Source organism: Saimiri boliviensis, chromosome 20 (genome assembly GCF_048565385.1).
Source record: "Saimiri boliviensis isolate mSaiBol1 chromosome 20, mSaiBol1.pri, whole genome shotgun sequence".
NCBI classification, from domain to species: Eukaryota; Metazoa; Chordata; class Mammalia; order Primates; family Cebidae; genus Saimiri; species Saimiri boliviensis.
The window spans coordinates 32,307,700-32,327,487 of record NC_133468.1 but is presented as its reverse complement, the minus strand read 5'-3'; the positions used below and the strand labels follow the sequence as shown (position 1 = coordinate 32,327,487).

Genomic DNA, 19,788 nt, shown 5'->3' with positions numbered 1-19,788 from the left:
GCTCACACCTGTAATCCCAGCACTTTGGGAGGCCGAGTAGGGCAGATCACTTGAGGCCAGGAATTTAAGACCAGCCTGGCCAACATGGCAAAACCCCATCTCTACTGAAAATACAAAAAAAAAAAAAAAAAAAAAAAAAAGGGCCGGGCGCGGTGGCTCAAGCCTGTAATCCCAGCACTTTGGGAGGCCAAGGCGGGTGGATCACAAGGTCAAGAGATTGAGACCATCCTGGTCAACATGGTGAAACCCTGTCTCTACTAAAAATACAAAAAAGTAGCTGGGCATGGTGGCATATGCCTGTAATCCAAGCTACTCAGGAGGCTGAGGCAGGAGAATTGCCTGAACCCAGGAGGCGGAGGTTGCAGTGAGCCGAGATCGCGCCATTGCACTCCAGCCTGGGTAACAAGAGTGAAACTCCGTCTCAGAAAAAAAAAAAAAAAAAAAAGTGGACATGGTGGTGGGCACCTGTAATCCCAGCTACTACTGCCGAGGCAGGAAAATCGCTTGAACCCAGGAGGTGGCGGTTGCAGTGAGCTGAGATCGCATCACTGCACTCCAGCCTGGGCAACAGAGCGAGGCTCTGTCTCAAATAAAATAAAAGGCATACAGATCAAAAAGGAAGAAGTAAGACTGTCTCTATTGGCAAATGACATGATTGCCTTCATAGCAAATCTCAGGGAACCTACAAAGAGCCTTCCAGAACTCGTAAGTTCAGTAACATCACAGGATATGAGATCAGTATCTAAATATCAATTGTATTTTTATAAACTAGCAAGGAACACATGGACATAAAAATTAAAAATACAACTTTACAAATTTTACCCAAAAAAAACTACTACTGACAATCACTCAGACAATGAAATAGTCAGGTGTGAATCTAACAAAATAAGTATAAGATTTGTATACCCAAAACTACAGGATATCAAAGAAATCAGTGAAGAAAGCTGGAAAAAATAAAAACAGACCTAAGTGAATGGAGAGATATGCCAAGTTCTTAGATTGGAAGACTCCTCACGCTAAAAATATCAGTTCTCCCCAAAATAGGTTAAATGCAATTCCTATTAAAATAAATCCATCAAGACTTCTGGGAGACATAGACAAGATTATTCTAAAATTTATATGGAAAGACAAAGGAACTGTAATAGCTAAAACAGTTTTGGAGGCTGAGCATGGTGGCTTACTCCTATAACCCAGCACTTTGGGAGGCAGAGGCAGGAGGACTGCTTGAGGCCAGGAGTTTGAGAGGAACCGGGCAACGTAGCAAAATTCTATCTCTAAAAAAAAAAAAAAGGCCGGGTGCGGTGGCTCAAGCCTGTAATCCCAGCACTTTGGGAGGCCGAGGCGGGTGGATCACAAGGTCAAGAGATCGAGACCATCCTGGTCAACATGGTGAAACCCCGTCTCTACTAAAAATACAAAAAAAATAGCTGGGCATGGTGGTGCGTGCCTGTAATCCCAGCTACTCAGGAGGCTGAGGCAGGAGAATTGCCTGAACCCAGGAGGCGGAGGTTGCGGTGAGCCGAGATCGCGCCATTGCACTCCAGCCTGGGTAACAAGAGCGAAACTCCGTCTCAAAAAAAAAAAAAAATTGTTTTAATTATCTGAGCATAGTGGCGTGTGCCTGTAGTCTCAGCTACTCAGGAGGCTGAGGCAGGAAGATCACCTGAGCCCAAGAATTCAAGGCTGCAATGAGCTAAGATTGCACCACTGCACTCCAGCCTGGATGACAGAGCAAAACCTGTCTCAGAAAAAAAAAAAAAAAGGAAAAAAAGAATAAAGTGAGAAAAATCAATCTATCTGATTTCAAGACGTATTGTATAGCCATAATAATCAATACTGTGTGGTATTAGCAGAACATAGAAAGGAAAAAAAATGTCCAAATCATTTTTGAGAAAGATATAAAAGCAATTTGATAAAGGAGACGTTCTAGCAGCAAATGGTGCCAAAACAATGAGCCACCCATAGGCCAAAAAACTAAACCTCAATCTAAACCTCACACCTTAGGCAAAAAAAGCTCAAAATGTATGATCAACTGAAACGTGAAATAGAAAACAGTCAAACTTTTAGGGAAAAAAAAAAAAAAAAAAAAAAAAACCAGAGGCTGGCATGGTGGCTCTCACCTGTAATCCCAGCACTTTGGGAAACTGAGATGGATGGGTCACTTAGATCAGGAGTTCCAGACCAGCCTGGCTTACATGGCGAAACCCCGTCTCTACCAAAAATACAGAAATTAGCAAGGCATGGTAGCAAGTGCCTGTAATCCCAGCTACTCAGGAGGCTGAGGCAGGAGAATTGCTGGAACCTGGAGGCAGAGGTTGCGGTGAGCCATGATCGCCACTGCACTCCAGCTTGGGCGAAAGGGCGACACTCCGTCTCAAAAAAAACAAAACAAAACAAAAAAACAGAAAATCTTCAATATCTAAGGATAGCCAAAGAGATCTTTAAATAGCCACTAAAAGCATGATTCATAAAAGGGAAAATTGGGCTGTGCGCCGTGGCTCATGCCTGTAATCCCAGCACTTTGGGAGGACAAGGCGGGTGGATCATAAGGTCAGAAGATCGAGAATATCCTGGCCAACATGGTGAAACCCCATCTCTACTAAAACTACAAAAAATTAGCCGGGGGTGGTGGCACATGCCTGTAGTCCCAGCAACTTGGGAGGCTGAGGCAGGAAAATGGCTTGAACCCAGGAGGCGGAGGTTGCAGTGAGCCAAGATCGCGCCACTGCACTCCAGCCTGGGTGACAGAGCAAGACTTCGTCCCCCCGCCCCCCAAAAAAAGGAATATTGATAAATAATTAGACTGCATCAAAAGTAAAAACTTCTGCTCTACAAAAGACCATTTAGAGAATGAAAAGACACACCAGGGAATGCGATAAAATTATTTGCAGACCGTGCGCAGTGGCTCACCCCTGTAATCCTCAAACTTTGAAAGGCCGAGGCAGGAGGACTGCTTGAGTTGGAGACCGGTCTGAGCAACACAACAAGACTCTGTCTCAACACACACACACACACACACACACACACACACACACACACACCCCGACCACAGAAGACTACAAAAACCATAACCTCGCACAAAGTCCACCACAGCCTCACACATGCGCAAAAATATATTTACGTCTACCCAGCAACTGCCTGTCCAGCCTTGAACAGGCACTGCCCTTGTTTTCTGATACTTGTAGACGAGGATAATTGATTCAAAACAATTATCTAATTCTCATTTTTCCTTTAAAAACCCTTATCTTCCTTGCCCTCTCAATACCCACATAGTTTTCTATGCATGCATACTCCTGTTTCAATGCCCATTCCCAAATAAATATCATTTCCTTGGCTTTTTTGGTTGGAGACAGGGTCTCACTGTGTTGCCCAGGCTGGAGTGCAGGGACACAATCATAGCTCACTGCAGCCTCAGACCTCTCAGGTTCAAGCCATTCTCCCAACTCAGCCTCCTGAGTAGCTGGAACTACAGGCATGTACCACCACACCCGGCTAATTTTTAAATTTTTTAGAGACAGGGTCTCACTGTGTTGCCCCAGCTGCCATTTGTTTCAGAGAGCTTCTCTCTGTTTTTTAAGCTGACACCTCCAATTCCCAAAACTGTCTGGGGAACAATCTGGAAGATGCTTTTCCCTTTTTCTTTCTTGTGCTATCATGACAATGAGTCTAGAATATACTCACGCCCTAGAGATCACACATATGTAAAATGGAGAAAGGAATGTGTCACAGGAAGAGGCGAACCAGGAGAGGCAGTTTATATTAGTCACACCAGGAGGAGCAGACTCCATTCTGTTTTCCCCCAAAAGTTCTGAGTCAACACAAATGAAAGCATCCAAAATGCTCCAAAGGATGAAGGGAACCAGAATCAGGTCCCCTACACCTCCTGAAAATGCTGAGGAGACCCAGGTGCAGTGGCTCAGCCCTGTAATCCCAGCACTTTGGGAAGCCGAGGTGGAAGGATCACTTGAGGCCAGGAGTTCAAGACCAGCCTCGGCAACAAAGCAAGACCTCATATCTAAAACAAATAATAATTTTTAATTTTTTAATTTTTTTGAGAAACAGTTTCACTCTGTCACCCAGGCTGGAGAGCAGTGGCGTGATCTCAGCTCACTGCAATCTCCACCTTCCGGGTTCAAGCAATTCTCATGCCTTAGCCTCCTGAGTAGCTGGGATTACAGGTGCCTGCAACCACACCTGGCTAATTTTTGTATTATTAGTAGAAATGGGTTTTTACCATATTAGCCAGGCTGGTCTGGAACTCCTGACCTCAAGTGATCCCCCCACCTGGGCCTCCCAAAGTGCTGAGATTATAGGAATGAGTCAGCATCCCCAGCCAAAAAAATGTTTTAATTAACCAGGTGTGGTGGCACACATCTGTAGTCCCAGATACTCAGGAGGCTGAGGTGGAAGGGTCACTTGAGGCCAGGCATTCAAGACCAGCCTGGACAACAAAGCAAGATTTCATCTCTACAAAAAAACAAAATTTTTTAAAATTAGCCAGGCATATGGCACCCATCCATCATGGCACCCAGTTACTTGGGAGGCTGAGGCACAAGGATCGCTTGAGCCCAGGCATTCGAGGTCACAGTGAGCTATGATTGTGCCGCTGCACTACAGCCCAGGCGACAGAGTGAGGCTCCATCTCTTAAAAATAAATACATAAGAAAATGGTGAGGGGGAACAGACAAGATATACACACATTTGCAAATTTCTATGTAAATGCTGGGGATGAGATGCAGCAAGACACACTGAGCAGACAGGACGGCAAGCAACAGAGTACAACACAAGATAGCCACAGGGGCCCAGCTGGGGCTTGCCACCTTAACCTCAGAGAGCGGAATACAAGATCAAAGCATGCCACGGCCGGAACTGCCCGCTGGGAGCTGCCTCCAGGAGACCTGCTGGGATCTGCTTCTGATTCCCTTCATAGCTTACCCGTGCCTTGGCCTCTGCCTGCATTCCCAGGGCTCTTATTACAAACAGGCTCAGTGCAGGACGTTCCCCTGCAAACCTCACATCGCTTTCCAATAACTTCTTGAGGCAGCCTTCTCTCACCACCATTTAGCATTGGGGAAACTGAGGCTCAGAGGAAAAATGATGAAAAATGAGACATCAGGGAAGTCTGCCAGGGGTTCTGGAAATGGCTGTCCTCTCTGTAGGAGAAAACTGTCGGGTGGGAGCCTGTAATCCCAGCACTTTGGGAGGCTGAGGCAGGCAGATCATGAAGTCAAGAAATAGAGACCATCCTGGCCAACATGGTGAAACCTCATCTCTACCAACAATAACAAAAATAACAGGGCATGGTCGTGCACACCTGTATACAGTTCCAGCTACTCAGGAGGCTGAGGCAGGAGAATCACATGAACCCAGGAGGCAGAGGTTGCAGTGAGCCGAGATTGCACCACTACACTCCAGCCTGGCAACAGAGCAAGACTCCATCTCAAAAAAAAAAAAAAAAAAAAAAAAAAAAAAAAAAAAAAAAACAACAACAACAACAAACTGTGTCCCGTCTCCTCCTTCCTCTCTTTTGGGGGACACTGTTGTGTGAGATGTGATGCCTGGAGCTGTTGCTGCCCTTCTGTGACCTAGAGGAAGGTCATGATGCAGAAGACAGACCCTTCCTCAGAGTGCTCCCAGGAACCTTTAGAGATCCTTCCACCCGGCTCTGCTCGGGGAATTCTACCCAGCACACAGACTCTTGCAGCAGGCAGACTCTTAAGAAAACTGAAAACTAGGCTGGGCGCAGTGGCTCATGCCTGTAATCCCAGCACTTTGGGAGGCCAAGGCGGGTGGATCACGAGGTCAAGAGATGGAGACCATCCTGGTCAACGTGATGAAACCTGTCTCTACTAAAAATACAAAACATTAGCTGGGCATGGTGGCGCGTGCCTGTAATCCCAGCTCCTCAGGAGGCTGAGGCAGGAGAATTGCCTGAACCCAGGAGGCGGAGGTTGCGGTGAGCCGAGATCGCGCCATTGCACTCCAGCCCGGGCAACAAGAGCGAAACTCCATCTCAAAAATAAAAAAAGAAAAAGAAAACTGAAAAGCTATGCTAAAAAATTATGCTGGCCAGGCGCAGTGGTTCATGCCTGTAATCCCAGCACTTTGGGAGTCTCAGACGGGTAGATCACTTGAGGCCAGGAGTTGGAGACCAGCCTGGCCAACAGAGTGAAACCAAGTTTCTACTGAAAATACAAAAATTAGCCAGGTGTGGTGGTGCTACTCAGGAGGGGTGGGACAATCGCTTGAACCCGGGAGGCAGAGTTTGCAGTGAGCCAAGATAGCGCAACTGCACTTCAGCCTGGGCCGCTCCATCTCAAAAAAAAAAAAAAAAAAAAAAAAATGCTAAGAAGCACTGCGGGGCAGGCACGGTGGCTCACGCCTGTAATCCCAGCACTTTGGGAGCCCTAGGGAGGCCGATCATTTGAGGTCAGGAGTTCGAGACTAGCCTGGCCCACTTGGGGAAACCCCATTTCCACTAAATACACAGAAAAGAAAAAAAAAATAGCTAGGTATGGTGATGCACACCTGTAGTCTCAGCTACTCGGGAGGCTGAAGTCAGAGGATCGTTTGAACCTGGGAGACAGGGGCTGCAGTGAGCCACGATCGTGACACTGCACTCCAGCCTGGGGGACAGAGTGGCACTCCCCCTAAAACAAAACCCAACGTTCTCTGACATCTCTGATCTGATTTCATCCTCCCGACCTAACCAGAAATTCCATTATACCGCTCGAGCTCCCGCAAACCAGGTATTGGGAACGCGGCAGCCAGTGAGGCAGTCCCCGCCCTTCTAAGGCTCCCAGGCTAGCAGAGAGGGCAGACACCGAGCAACCCCGCCATGGAAAGAAGCTGCATTTCAGAGAGTGACAAGGGCTAACAGTAAGACAGAGCAAGTTGAGAGGCTGAAGAGTGACCATGGGAGGGACGGGGAGTCAGAGAAGACAGACTATGATCAGAGAACTGATCAGGTGAGACCCAGCCGTTCCCATCTCTGGAGTAAAAATGGTCCAGGCAGCAGGGCGGTAAACGTGAAGACCCCGAGGAGGAACAGAGAGGCCCGTGGGGCCAGAGCCCAGGGAGCGAGGCAGTGACTAGGCTTTGGGCTCAGGGAGGGGACAGGGTCCATACGATGTTAGACCTCAGTCAATCACAGAAAGGGGTATCAACTTTACTGATACGGGAGATCCTGGAAGGTTTGGCGCATGGGAGAGACACGCTCTGACTTGGAATTTTATTTAATTTTTTAGTTTTTTTTGAGGTGGAGTCTCTCTCTGTCACCCAGGCTGGATTGTAATGGCACAATCTTGGCTCACTGCAGCCCCCACCTTCCAGGTTCAAGTGATTCTCCTGCCTCAGCCTCTTGAGTAGCTGGGATTACAGGCATCCACCACCACATCCAGCTAATTTTTGTATTTTTAGTAGAGACAGGGTTTTGCCGTATTGGCCAGGCTGGTCTCAAACTCCTGTCCTCAGGTGATCCGCCTGCCTCAACCTCCCGAAGTGCTGGGATTGCAGGCATTAGCCACTGCACCCAGCGTGATATTGTATTTTCAAAGTGTAACAAACTTCAACTTGTTGAGGCCAGGCATGGTGGCTCACACCTGTAATCCCAGCACTTTGGGAGGCAGAGGCAGGAGGATCCCTTGAAGACAGGAGTTCAAGACCAGCCTGGGCAACATGGAGAGACCCTTGTCTCTACCAAAAAAAAAAAAAAAAAAATTAGTGAGATGTGGTGGCACATGCCTGCAGTCCCTGCTACTCAGGCTGGTGCAGGAGGATCACTTCAGCCCAGAAATTGGAGGCTGCAGTGAGCCTGATTACACACTGCACTCCAGCCTGGGCAACAGAGCCAGATCCTAATCTCTAAAAAAAAAAGAAAAGAAAGAGTAGGACATCAACTTCTCCAACAGAGCTCTGAGCTAAAGCCCTGCCTGTTAGGGTCACAGACAGATCAGACTTCAAAGACTTTTCTTCTCAGAAACTGTTCCCAAACCAAGAGGCCATGACCTAGTAATCTGAAACTCCCTGCTAATGAGAAAGGCAGGAGGGTCTTGGAATTTAATTTAGCTCTTGGGGGAGTGGGGAAGGCAGGGGTTAGGGAGTGTCTATACTCTCTGCCGAAAAGGAAGAAGTATTTTTTTTTTCCCACTGTAGACCTACTGGTCATCTCTCTAGCACAGCATTTAAAAGCAGTCTTCCTTATAAAACTTAAAATGAATGACATTCCATATACCTAGCCATTCCCCTTGCAGAATGACCCGTATCAAAACACCTGTATACAATAGGGGTTCCCAAGTGAAGAACGTCTGCTATTAAAAAAAGGATAGCTGGGCGCGGTGGCTCACACCTGTAATCCCAGCGCTTTGGGAGGCCGAGGTGGGTAGATCACGAGGTCAAGAGATCGAGACCATCCTGGTCAACAAGGTGAAACCCCGTCTCTACTAAAAATACAAAAAATTAGCTGGGCATGGTGGCGCACGCCTGTAATCCCAGCTGCTCAGGAGGCTGAGGCAGGAGAATTGCTTGAACCCAGGAGGCGGAGGTTGCGATGAGCCGAGATCGCGCCATTGCACTCCAGCCTGGGTAACGAGAGCGAAACTCCGTCTCAAAAAAAAAAAAAAAAAAAAAAAAAAAGGACGAAGCCAGGCACAGTGGCTCACGCCTGTAATCCCAGCACTTTGGGAGGATGAGGCGGGTGGATCATGAGGTCAGGAGTTCAAGACCAGCCAGCCAACAAAGCGAAACCCCGACTCTACTAAAAAGGCAAAAAGTTAGTTGGCCGTGGTGGCACCCGCCTATCATCCTAGCTATTCGGAAGGCTGAGGCAGGAGAATTGCTTGAACCTGGGAGGTAGAGGTTGCAGTGAGCTCGGATCACACCACTGCACTCCAGCCTGGGTGACAGAGTAAGACTCTGTCTCAAAAAAAAAGAAGGATGAAAATAGGAAATCACCTTTTGGCAAACACCATAGTATTAACTGTTGCAAGCAAGATGATAGAATGATGAGAAACAGGATATTCATATGGGTTTAAAATGTCTCCCCACAACATACATGTGAACGACAAAGGGAACGATCATTACCCACAGTGGAGAAGCCTGGCAGATGCCATCTTAAGCAAGCGGTCAGCGTTAACATCACCAGTCATGAGACGTAGCAATTTTTTTTTCTTTTTTTTTTTTTTAAATACAATTCCTTTTGGAAAGCTCAAAACAGTAATTTTTTTTTTAAGACGAAGTCTCACTCTGTCACCCAGGCTGGAGTACAGTGGCACAATCTCAGCTCATGGCAATCTCCACCTCCTGGATTCTTGCCTCAGCCTCCCGAGTAGCTGGGATTAAAGGCACCTGCCACCACACCTGGTGATTTTTGCATTTTCAGCAGAGATGGGGTTTCACCATGTTGGTCAGGCTGATCTCAAACTCCTGGCCTTGTGATCATCCCACCCCCGCCTCCCAAAGTGCTGGGATTACAGGCATGAGGCAGCGCACCTGGCTAAGATTAATTTAAGTCAGCAGACTTGTAGTAAAGCAGGTTGCCTGCTATAATGTGGGTGGGCCTTGTCCAATCAGTCGAAGACTTAAAGAAAAAGGCTGACTTCCCCGGAGGAAGAAAGCTTTTGACCACAGCTGGCCTCCCACCTCAAGCCTCAACATCAGCTCTGTCCCCTGGGTCTCAGCCGGCCAGCGCACCCTGCAAGTTTGAGATAATCGCCAGTCTCCATAATCATACAGTAAGTCCGTTTGTTACCATTTCAATCTCTCTCCCACTCCCCCTCAACCCGTCCTATGGGTTCTTTCTCTGGAGAACCCGGACCCATGCAAAATGTCCCGTTAGGGAGGGCACAAAGGAGGGGGAGGGATTCGGAGTTTGAGGACAGTGGCTCCATGGTGCTTGGGGTAGAGGCCCCAGGCTGGGCAGGCAGTGGGGAGAGTGGTATGGGGAAGCCAGTCCCCGGAGCTGAGCAGGGCGTGGGGAGGAGGAGGAAGGGAAAAGAAAGGGAGGTGGATCTTTGAGCCTCTGAATGCTGGGGTCTGACGGCAAGATCTCTCTCTCTGAGGTTGCAAGGCTGTAGTTTGCGTCTGGGCTGGTGAGAGGGAAGGGCTGATGATGGGCGGGACTTGTGAGGGGCGGGGCTGGTGAGGGGCGGGGCTGGTGAGGGGCGGGGTTGATGAGGGTCATGGCTGGTAAGAGGAATGGGCTGCTTAGGGATGGGGCTGGTGAGGGGCGGGACTGGTGAGAGGGAGGGGCTGCTGAGGGATGGGGCTGGTGAGAGAGAGGGGATGCTGAGGGATGGGGCTGGTGAGGGGTGGGACAGGTGAGAGTGGGGCTAATGAGGGGCGGGGCTTGCGAGGGGCTGGGCAGGGCAGGGGCGGGGCTGGTCAGGGGTGGGGCTGGGCAGGGGCGGGGCTGGCGAGGGGCAGGGCTGGTCAGGGGTGGGGCTGGCGAGGGGCGGGGCTGGTGAGGGGCGGGGCTGGTGAAAGGGTGGGGCTGGGCAGGGGCGGGGCTGGTGAGGGGCAGGCCCGGTGAGGGGCAGTCCCGTGACAGGTAGAGCCAGTGAGTGGGACGGGCCAGGTGAGTGGGGGGGTGCTGCCAGCGGTGAGGCCAGTGAGGGAGGGGGAAAGGCGGGCTGGATTTCCAAGGTCATTGGAGCCCCTCCTTCCAGCCTGGAGTGGCAAGGCTGGCTGGTTTCCTCTTCAGCTCCACCTGGCCCTTCCCCGACCTGGGTCCCCTCACCCCACTCATCTGTGGTGATCTATCTGCCTGTCAAACACCCACTGGGTTGTGAGGTTCTGTTGTGGTGGGGAGCACGTCCCTGACATCTTTGCACACACATACCCCCATGCCCTGTATACAGAAGGTGCTCCATAAATGCATGTTCAGCCTTCGTCTGTGAGCACAGCCCAGCCTCTCCCAGAGCCATGCTGGGACTGGGTTTGTCCGAGGGAACCGGAGGGAAGGGCAGAGCGGGCTGGCCCGGCAGCCTTTACCTCACGAGGTTGGCACAGGGCCCCGGCCACCGGCAGCTCTGGTACACACGCTGGACCACCGTCTCCGAGCCATTCTGCACCTGGCAGGACACCGTCCTTGTCACCGTGTGATGGCACCAGTGCCTGTGGAGAGAGCAGCAGTCACGTGAGCCCTGCCTGTTCCCAGAGGTGCCAACTTCGGGTCAGGAGGTCATGCTGGACAGAGACGAGCCCCCGCAAACCTGGCATGGGGGCTCGTTCTCTTGGATGAGAGGCCCACTGACACCTTTTGTCTTGGTCTGAGGGGAAGAGAGAATAGCAACCCTTGGCCACTGAGCCTTGCCATCATTTCGATCATTGACCACTCCGTGTGGAATTGGTGAAAAAGACTCAGCCCTTGGCAGGCGCGGTGGCTCACGCCTGTAATCCCATCGCTTTGGGAGGCCGAGGTGGGCAGATCACCTGGTCAGGAGATCAAAACCATCCTGGCTAACACGGTGAAACCCCGTCTCTACTAAAAATACAAAAAAATTCCACAGAAAACAGAAGTAGTAAAAAGAAAAAAAAAACAAAACACAAAAAATTAGTCAGGCATGGTGGCATGTGCCTGTAGTCCCAGCTACTTGGGAAGTTGAGACAGGAGACTCACTTGAACCCGGGAGGTGGAGGTTGCAGTGAGCCAAGATCACACCACTGCACTCCAGCCTGGGTGACAGAGCAAGATTCTGTCTCAAAAAAAAAAAAAAAAAAAAAAAAGGCTCAGCCCTGTGCATGGAAATCCACCCTGGTGGGGAGTGGAGAGGACATGACACAGACCCTAGGAAAGGCAGGTGATAGGTTCCAGCACCACGTGCTGAAATTCAGGAACGCTACAGGAACGGACCCGCCAGCAGGTCCTAAGGCCACCAGCTGAGAACTGCAAGATAAGTTAGCCAAGCGACCAACTGACCAACATGTGGGGGCCATGAGAGGGGACGAAGCCAGCAGAGGAGGCAGCAGCGTGACAGGCACAGAGCAGAGAGAGAGCACGATGTGTCTAGAGACTTGCCTTCAATGAGAAGTGGCCGGGCCAGGTGGCTCACACTTGTAATCCCAGCACTTTGGAAGGCTGAGGCAGGAGGATCTCTCGAGCCCAGGAGTTCAAGATCAGCCTGAGCAACATAGTGAGACCCTGCTTCTACAAAATAAAACTTTTAAATCGGCCCAGGCATGGTGGTGCACACACGTAGTCCCAACTACTCAGGAGGCTGCGGCAAGGGGGATGGCTTGGGCCCAGGTTCACAGTGGCTGTGATGGCGCCACTACACTCCAGCCTGGCCGACAGAGTGAAACCCTGAAGAAAGGGGGCGAGGAGGGAAGGGAAGGGAAAGGAAAGGAAACGGGGGAGGGAGGGAGGAGAGAGAGAAAGGAAAAAGAGAGAGGGAGAGAAGGAGGGAGGAAGGGAGGGAGCATGGAAGGAAGGAGGGGAGGGGGAGGGAGGGAGGAAGGAGGGGAGGGATAGAGGGAGGGAGGGAGGGAGGGAAGGAGGGAGGGAGGGAAATAGCTAGAGAGAGAAAGGGGCGGAGGGAGGAAAAGAGCCAGGAGAGAGAGAAAGCGAGAGAGAAAGAGAGGGACGGAGGGAGAGAAAGAGCCAGAGAGAGAAAGTGAGAGAAAGAGAGAAAGAGCCAGAAGTCTGATAGAAGGGGAGGAGCCAGGAAGGAAGGGGAGGAGCCAGGAAGGAAGGGGAGGAGCCAGGAAGGAAGGGGAGGAGCCAGGAGAAATGAAGACTTGTGCCCTGCCAGGCTAGGGAATAGATGCCTTCAGAGTGCAAGAGGCGAGGGGCTGCGAGCTTGGGCAGTGGAAAGGAGGAGGGAGAAAGGGACGCACGTAAACAATATGGGATCAGGTCAAGGTGCCCCCACCTCCTCCACCGATCCCCATAGCCTAGAAATTGAAAATTGTCCTGGGTGACAGCCAGACTCTGTCTCAAAAAAACAAACAAAACAAAACAAACACATGGAAGAAAAGGGAAAAGCAGGGAAAAGTTGAGCCCCCTCCTCACAGGCACCAGGAGACCTAGTTTAAAACCTGGTTCTGCCACAAACCTGCTGTATGACTCAGGCAGAGTGATGTCCCTTCTCTGAGCCTCAGTTATATGTAAAAATCTACCTCTTATGGTTGTGATGAGGCTGGCTCAGTGGCTCATGCCTGTAAACCCAGCACTTTGGAAGGCTGAGGCAGGAGGATCCCCTGAGGTCAGGAGTTCGAGACCAGCCTGGCTAACATGGCAAAAACCCGTCTCTACTAAAAATACAAACAATTAGCCGGGCGTGTTGGCAGGTAATCCCAGCTGCTCCGGAGGCTGAGGAGAATCGCTTGAACCTGAGAGGTGGAGGTTGCAGTGAGCCCAGATTGCACCACTGCCCTCCAGCTTGGAAAACGAGAGGGAAATTCCATCTCAGGAAAAAAAAAAAAAAAAAAAAAAAAAAAGGTTATGTATGATGAGGACTAAATGAACACACCGCAGTCAGTGGTGTGTAAATCACGCAGCATTACCTAACCCAAGGCATCGTTCTTAATCAGCTGGATACTTAAACCCTACAATGTTAATAACAGCTTAAAGACAGTCCTAGTTTGCAGACAGGAAAAGACTGGAAAAGAGTTCAACGTCATTGCCCATAGCTACAGCTCAAACCAGAGGCTGAGCTGGAAAGGGAGTCTTGTCTTCCTGACCGAGGACTGGCGGGATCCCACCTACCCAATACAAACATAAATTCCACCCCAATTACCAGGTGGTGGGGGGCGGGGGGAAGGTCCTGAAACAGTGGGAGACTTCACAGCCTGGGCCCTTCCTTCAATTCTACTGGAAAGCCTCAGCTGTATGTAGCTCAAGCACTCAGTGTGTTTCCAAAAAGAGAGGTGAGCTGGGTGCAGTGGCTCACGCCTGTAATCCCCGCCTGGATGACAAGGTGAGACTCTGTCTCAAAAAAAGAAAAAAAAAAAAAAAAGATCTTCAGGATCTTAGGCTAGACAAAGAGGTCTTAAAATTGCCACCAAAAGCATGATCCATAAAAGGGAAAATTGGGCCAGGCCTGGTGGCTCGCACCTGTAATCCCAGCACGTTGAGAAGCCAAGGCAGGCAGATCACGAGGTCAGGAGATCTAGACCATCCTGGCTAACACGGTGAAACCCCGTATCTACTAAAAATACAAAAATTATCCAGGCATGGTGGCAGGAGAGGCTCAGGCAGGAGAATTGCTTGAACCCGGGAGGTAGAGGTAGCAGTGAGTCGAGATCGCGCCACTGCGCTCCAGCCTGCATGATGGAGCAAGACTCCATCACACAAAAAAGAGAGAGAGAGGTGAGACTTTCCTTGGGATGGGTTACTATGGAATCCTGAGATGCGTCCTGAGAGTTCTAGAACAGACAGACCATCCAGCACCTCTGAACCACACTGAGTCAGGCCTTTCCATCGGAAAATGAGCTGTGAATTGGAAACATTTCCAAATACCTCGAATCACCGTCTCCAGAACATTTGGTCTTTAAATGGGCTGGAAATGGCTTCCTAAAATCAAAACCTGGCCAAAAACAATGAAGAAGGGAGGCAGAGGCAAGGAAAGGCGGCCCCAGGCCTTTCCAGATGGAATTCTACAGCCCGTGCATCCCTCGGTACCCACAGTTCCGGGGCCCCGCACAGCCTTGCCCCTAGGACCCTGCGTCCTGCCACTGTCTTCTGTCTGGTGGTGTCGTCCTGCCCCTGCCCACCTGCACACCTTGGCCCTGGCTATGCAGGGGCACAGCAGTGTGTGAACAGAGCTTTGTGGGCTATCGAATACCTGCACCCAGAAAGGCACTTAGCAGGAGACGGATGTCCCTTTCACCACCCTCCTGGAAGGACTAACCCAGGAGGACAGAACTGAGATGTGTCAGGCCTAGTCCTTGAACTGCAAAGAAATGAAAACACTCCTGGCAGCCTCCATCAGAACGGCAAGGGACTGGCATTATCTCTGGGCATCATCTCAGCAAAGTTCCTTTCTCATTTCCCTTCCCTTCTCCCAAGCAGAGCACTCAGGGAGGGTCCAAGACAGTAAACTCACTCCTAGCAAGGCCTTGGGGACAGATCCGCTTCGCCACAAGTCTCTTTTCCTTCCTTCCTTCCTTCCTTCCTTCCCTCTCTCCCCCGCTCCTTCCCTCCCTCTTCTTTCTTTCTTTCTTTCCTTTTCTTTCTTTTTTCTTTTGTTGTTGTTGTAGCTCTTGAGACAGAGTTTCCTCTTGAGGCCCAGGCTGGAGTGCAATGGTGGGATCTCAGCTCACTGCAGCCTCCACCTCCTGAGTTGAAGTGATTTTCCTATCTCAGCCTCCCAAGTAGCTGGGATTACAGGCACCTGCCACCACACTGAGCTAATTTTTTTTTATTTTTAGTAGAGACAGCGTTTCGCTGGCCAGGCTGGTCTCGAACTCCTGATCTCAGGTGTTCCACCTGCCTCGGCCTCCCAAAGTGCTGGGATTACAGGCGTGAGCCACCACGCCCCACCCCAAGTCTCTTTTTCTTGCAAGAAGAGGCCCACTTACTCCACCGAGGAGAGAAGCAATCGAGCTGGCCTGAGCCACCACCAGCTCAAGGCTGACGCACACGGCACTGTCACCACACCAAGTGTTTGGCTCTGTGGCTTGGCTGAACCCTCAAACTAATTGGGGGTTAACAGAAAAAACTCATGCTAAGTGATTTCAGGATATCATGTCACGATGGGATAGAGGGACCTTCGGGATACTCCCCAGGTTCATGCCCATCTCCAAAAGTGACCAGCCAGCCCCTCTACGAGGCTGCCTGCCACCCTAAGAGATGCTGCTTGAAGCAGCCTCTTCCCCCCACAGCCCAGGGGAGCCCCCACATTGAGACTTAGCCTGAGAGGGCTCTTGGTTTTTCCCAAGAAAGAATTCAAGCATGAGCCAGTGGTTGGGCCACTTTGACAGAAGTGGCATGGAACAGCAGCAGCTCAGGTCCTGCGCCCTGCAGAGCAGGGCTACCCCCAGGTGGTGTGCCCAGAACAGCAGCTCAGAGGTGGGGCTGCACCCACATCTATACCCACCATTTTTTTTTTTTTTTGAGATTGAGTCTCGCTCTGTGACCCAGGCTGGACTCTGCCTCCTGGGTTCAAACGATCCTCCTGTCTCAGTGCCCCCCATGCCACCCCCAGTAGCTGGGATTACAGGCCCATGCCACCACACCCAACTAATTTTTGTACTTGTAGTAGAAATGGGGTTTCACCATATTGGTTAGGCTGGTGTCAAACTCCTCACCTCAAATGATCCGCCTGTCTTGGGATTACAAGCATGAGCCACCGCGCCCGGCTCTACTTTTAATTATATGCAAATTGAGGGGTGGTTTATGCATAACCTTCCCGGATGAGGGTGGTAGCTTTAGGGTTGTTGGTCGCTGTCATGGAAAGGGGTGGTAACTCCGGAGGTTGTTGCTATGGCAATGGTAAATGGACATGGTGCACTGATGGGCATGTCTTATGGGAAGATGCTCCTGCCCTGGACCTGTTTTATTTAGCTAGTCCTCAATTTGGTCTGGTGTCCAAGCTCTGCCTCTGGTCATTCCACCACCTCTACCCCAGCCTCAGGCGTGGCCTCCCAAGCCCCAGTGCTCCCAGCTGAGCTTTGCTTTGGGATTTGATCTCATGGGTCTCCACCCTCCCAGGGACACTTGAGCCCTGAGCCTGAGTAAGGACCCAGGGCTTTTTTTGGGGTGGGGGGGGGCGTGGGGGATGGAGTCTTGTTCTGCTGCCCAGGCTGGAGTGCAGTAGCACAATCATAGCTCACTGCAGCCTTGACCTCCTGGGTTCAAGCAATTCCACAAGGACCCGAGGCCTTGCCACTGCCCTCCCTTTCCACCAGAACCACACAGCCTGCCCCCATTGCCTCATGCTGAGCTCTGTCCTGCCCCGCTGTTGAGTCACCTCTGTGCCTGGCTGCTTGCCTAGACAGTGGTCACATCCCATTATGTCCCACAGGACACTGCAGTACACACAATTCCAACCTGCCCAATCCAACTGAATCCATCACTATTCAACCCCGCTTGCTCCTCCAGCTTGGAGACTAGCACCTCTAAATTCCGTTTCCTTACCAGGAGCAAATCACTCAGACTCCACCTTCTCCTTTCCTCCCTCCCTCCGTCCCTCCTTACAGGCAATTAGGCACGTGCCTGGCAAGTCCGTGTCCTCACACCCCTCCCACGAGGTCCTGGACAGTCTCGAACCTCTAGCCACCGCTCCCCCCGGCCTGCAATGTCTTCTATCTGCCACCAGAGAGCGTCCTCTCAAGCACAGACGCAGCCCTGCGCCTCCTGGAAGCCTACCCTGACCCTCTAGCCAGAAAGGGTCCCGTCCCACAGGGCCCTGTGTATGCCTCTCTCTTAGCCTTCATCCTGTGGGAAGACTCTGGGCTTCTGAAGACGGCGGGCTCAGGGCAGGCCTGATAAAGTTCTGTTGCTCTGACCCCAAGCCCTGCATCCCAGCGGGAGTTTTCCCATCCACAGTCACTCAGCTCAATCACAGCAGCTGCTCGGGGCTTTGGTCTGCGCCAGGACCTGAGCCCCAGCAGGATCGGGGCCATCCCAAGGTTGGGGTGTCCAGCTTCAGGCCCAGCTCCCTAGCACCACACCTGCCCTCATTGTTCAAATTACCTAGCCACACCTGACCAATCCTTCAGAGAGGCCAGTGCCATGGGCTTGCCTGCCAGCTGTGTTCAGGAAGCTCTGTTAGAATTAAGGATTGCCCAGCTTGGGCAACGTGGCAAGACCCCAGCTCTACGAAAAAATTAGAAAAAAAAAAAAAAAAAAATCAGCTGGGTGTGGTGCCTCATGCCTGAAATCCTAGCACTCTGGAAGGCTGAAATAGGAGGACTGCTTGAGGCTAGGGGGTTGAGAACAGCCTGGGCAACATAGTGAGACCCCATTGCTACAAAATTTTTTTTTAATTTAGCCTGGGCAACATAGCAAGACTCCATCTCTACAAAATATTTAAAAATTAGCTGGGCATGGTGGTACAAAGCCAGGCATGTACATGCCTGTAGTCCCAGCTACTCAGGAGGCTGAGGTGGGAGGATCATTTGAGCCCAGGAGGTTGGCAGTGCAGTGAGCCATGATCGCCCCACTGCACTCCAGTTGGGGTGACACAGCAAGACCTCATCTCTTAAAAAAAAAAAGAATTAATTAAGGATGGGCACAGTGGTTCACGCCCGTAATCCCAACACTTTGGGAGGCCAAAGCAGGTGGATTTCTTGAGGTCAGGAATTCAAGACCAGCCTGGACAATATGGCAAAACCTCATCTCTACTAAAAATACAAAAATTAGTTGGGAATGGTGGAGCAGGCCTCTAATCCCAGTTACTTACGAGGCTGAGGCACAAGAATCGTTTGAGCCCAAAAGACACAGGCTCCAGCGAGCTGTGATCACGCCACTGTCCTCCAGCCTGGATGACAGTAAGTGCCCAGCTCAAAAAAAAAAAAAAAAAAAAAAAAAATTAATGAACTAGCTAAGTTTTTAAAAAAGAATGGGAGTTTGCATCCTAAAGGCAACAACCAAACATGGGGCAACCTGAATGAAGGATCCTTAGGCTGCTGCCCGGGAATGCACCTCATACAGGCGCTGGCTGGTTCCCAGGGAGGTGAAGGAGGAGAGGCCAGCTCCCAGGTCCCTGTCAGGGAGAAAGAGCGTAACCCTAGCACCAACAGGAGTCAGCCTGCTGCATGCCCACCCAACTCCTGACACACAGAGACCCTCACCTACATGCACAGCACCCAAGACCCGTTTTACGGGATGATTGGCAAAGCAGTTTAGCAGTTTCACATACAGTTATGGAATGCACCGTGTCCCTCCCCAAACTGACACGTTGAAGTTCTAACTCCCAGGACTGCCCTTTGGAATAAGATCTTTAAAGAGGTAATGAAGTTAAAACGAGGTCAATAGGGTGGCCCCAATACAATCTGACTGTTGTCTTTTTTCTTGTTGAGCCAGAGTCTTGCTCAGCTGTCCAGGCTGGAGTGCAGTGGTGCAAGCTCAGCTCACTGCAGCTTCCACCTCCTGAGCAAAAACAATAATTAAACCCTTTCTCTGTTACAACACCTGCTGTCCCAGTATTTTAGCTGCATCTGTGCAGCAGGCAGGCGAGAACCCTGATCAGGTGGTAACACACTTTGATCTTCTATGTCCAGCCTCCGGAACTATGAGAAGATAATTTTCTTTTGTTTAAGCCACCCAGTCTTGCCAAGAAACCCAGGGTGGCATGGCAGCCCTGGCAAACAAACACGTGTACATTCCTCTGTTCAATCTTCTCAACAATGTGGCATGCAGGAATTTTACAGACAAGAAACTCCAGAGAAGACTGCAAGTCACAGAATGACTATGTAGTAAATTTATGCCTTGAAACTCAGTCTTCTCATTCCCAATCCCATGCTCCAACCACTGTGCTGATGAGAAGGATTAATAGTCAAAGAGCAAATAAAATATCCCTTGGTAGGTCCTTCAAGGGCCAGGAAAAATACCAAGGAGGAGGAACTATCCCTATTCCTGTTTGAAACCAATGAGACAAGAGTTGAGTGTGGTTCAGACCCCAGCCAAGTGCATGGAGTGGTTTCTCTTCCCCTCCTGATTCTGCTACCTAAGCAAAGTGTCCTGATCATCTTCACCCAATTCTGGGTAGTAAGTACTGTTATTATTCTACCTTCACAGATAAGGGAACTGAGGCACAGGGAGGTGTAAATAGCATGTCCAAGGCCATGCAGCAAGTCAACAGGCAACCCTTAAACACTTTGCTGAACAGCCAGATGATCTAGATC

At 50.6% G+C, this 19,788-nt stretch overlaps 1 protein-coding gene across 2 annotated transcripts in view; it reads right to left on the bottom strand.

Annotated features, from left to right (window-relative positions):
* Positions 1-19,788, bottom strand: part of COL26A1 (collagen type XXVI alpha 1 chain) — a 155,655-nt gene that overhangs the window by 89,453 nt on the left and 46,414 nt on the right. For both annotated transcript variants that reach the window (XM_074390287.1, XM_039460501.2), the window contains exon 2: positions 10,990-11,112. In XM_074390287.1, the coding sequence (XP_074246388.1) occupies positions 10,990-11,112 (123 nt within the window). The remainder of the gene's footprint in view (positions 1-10,989; positions 11,113-19,788) is intronic.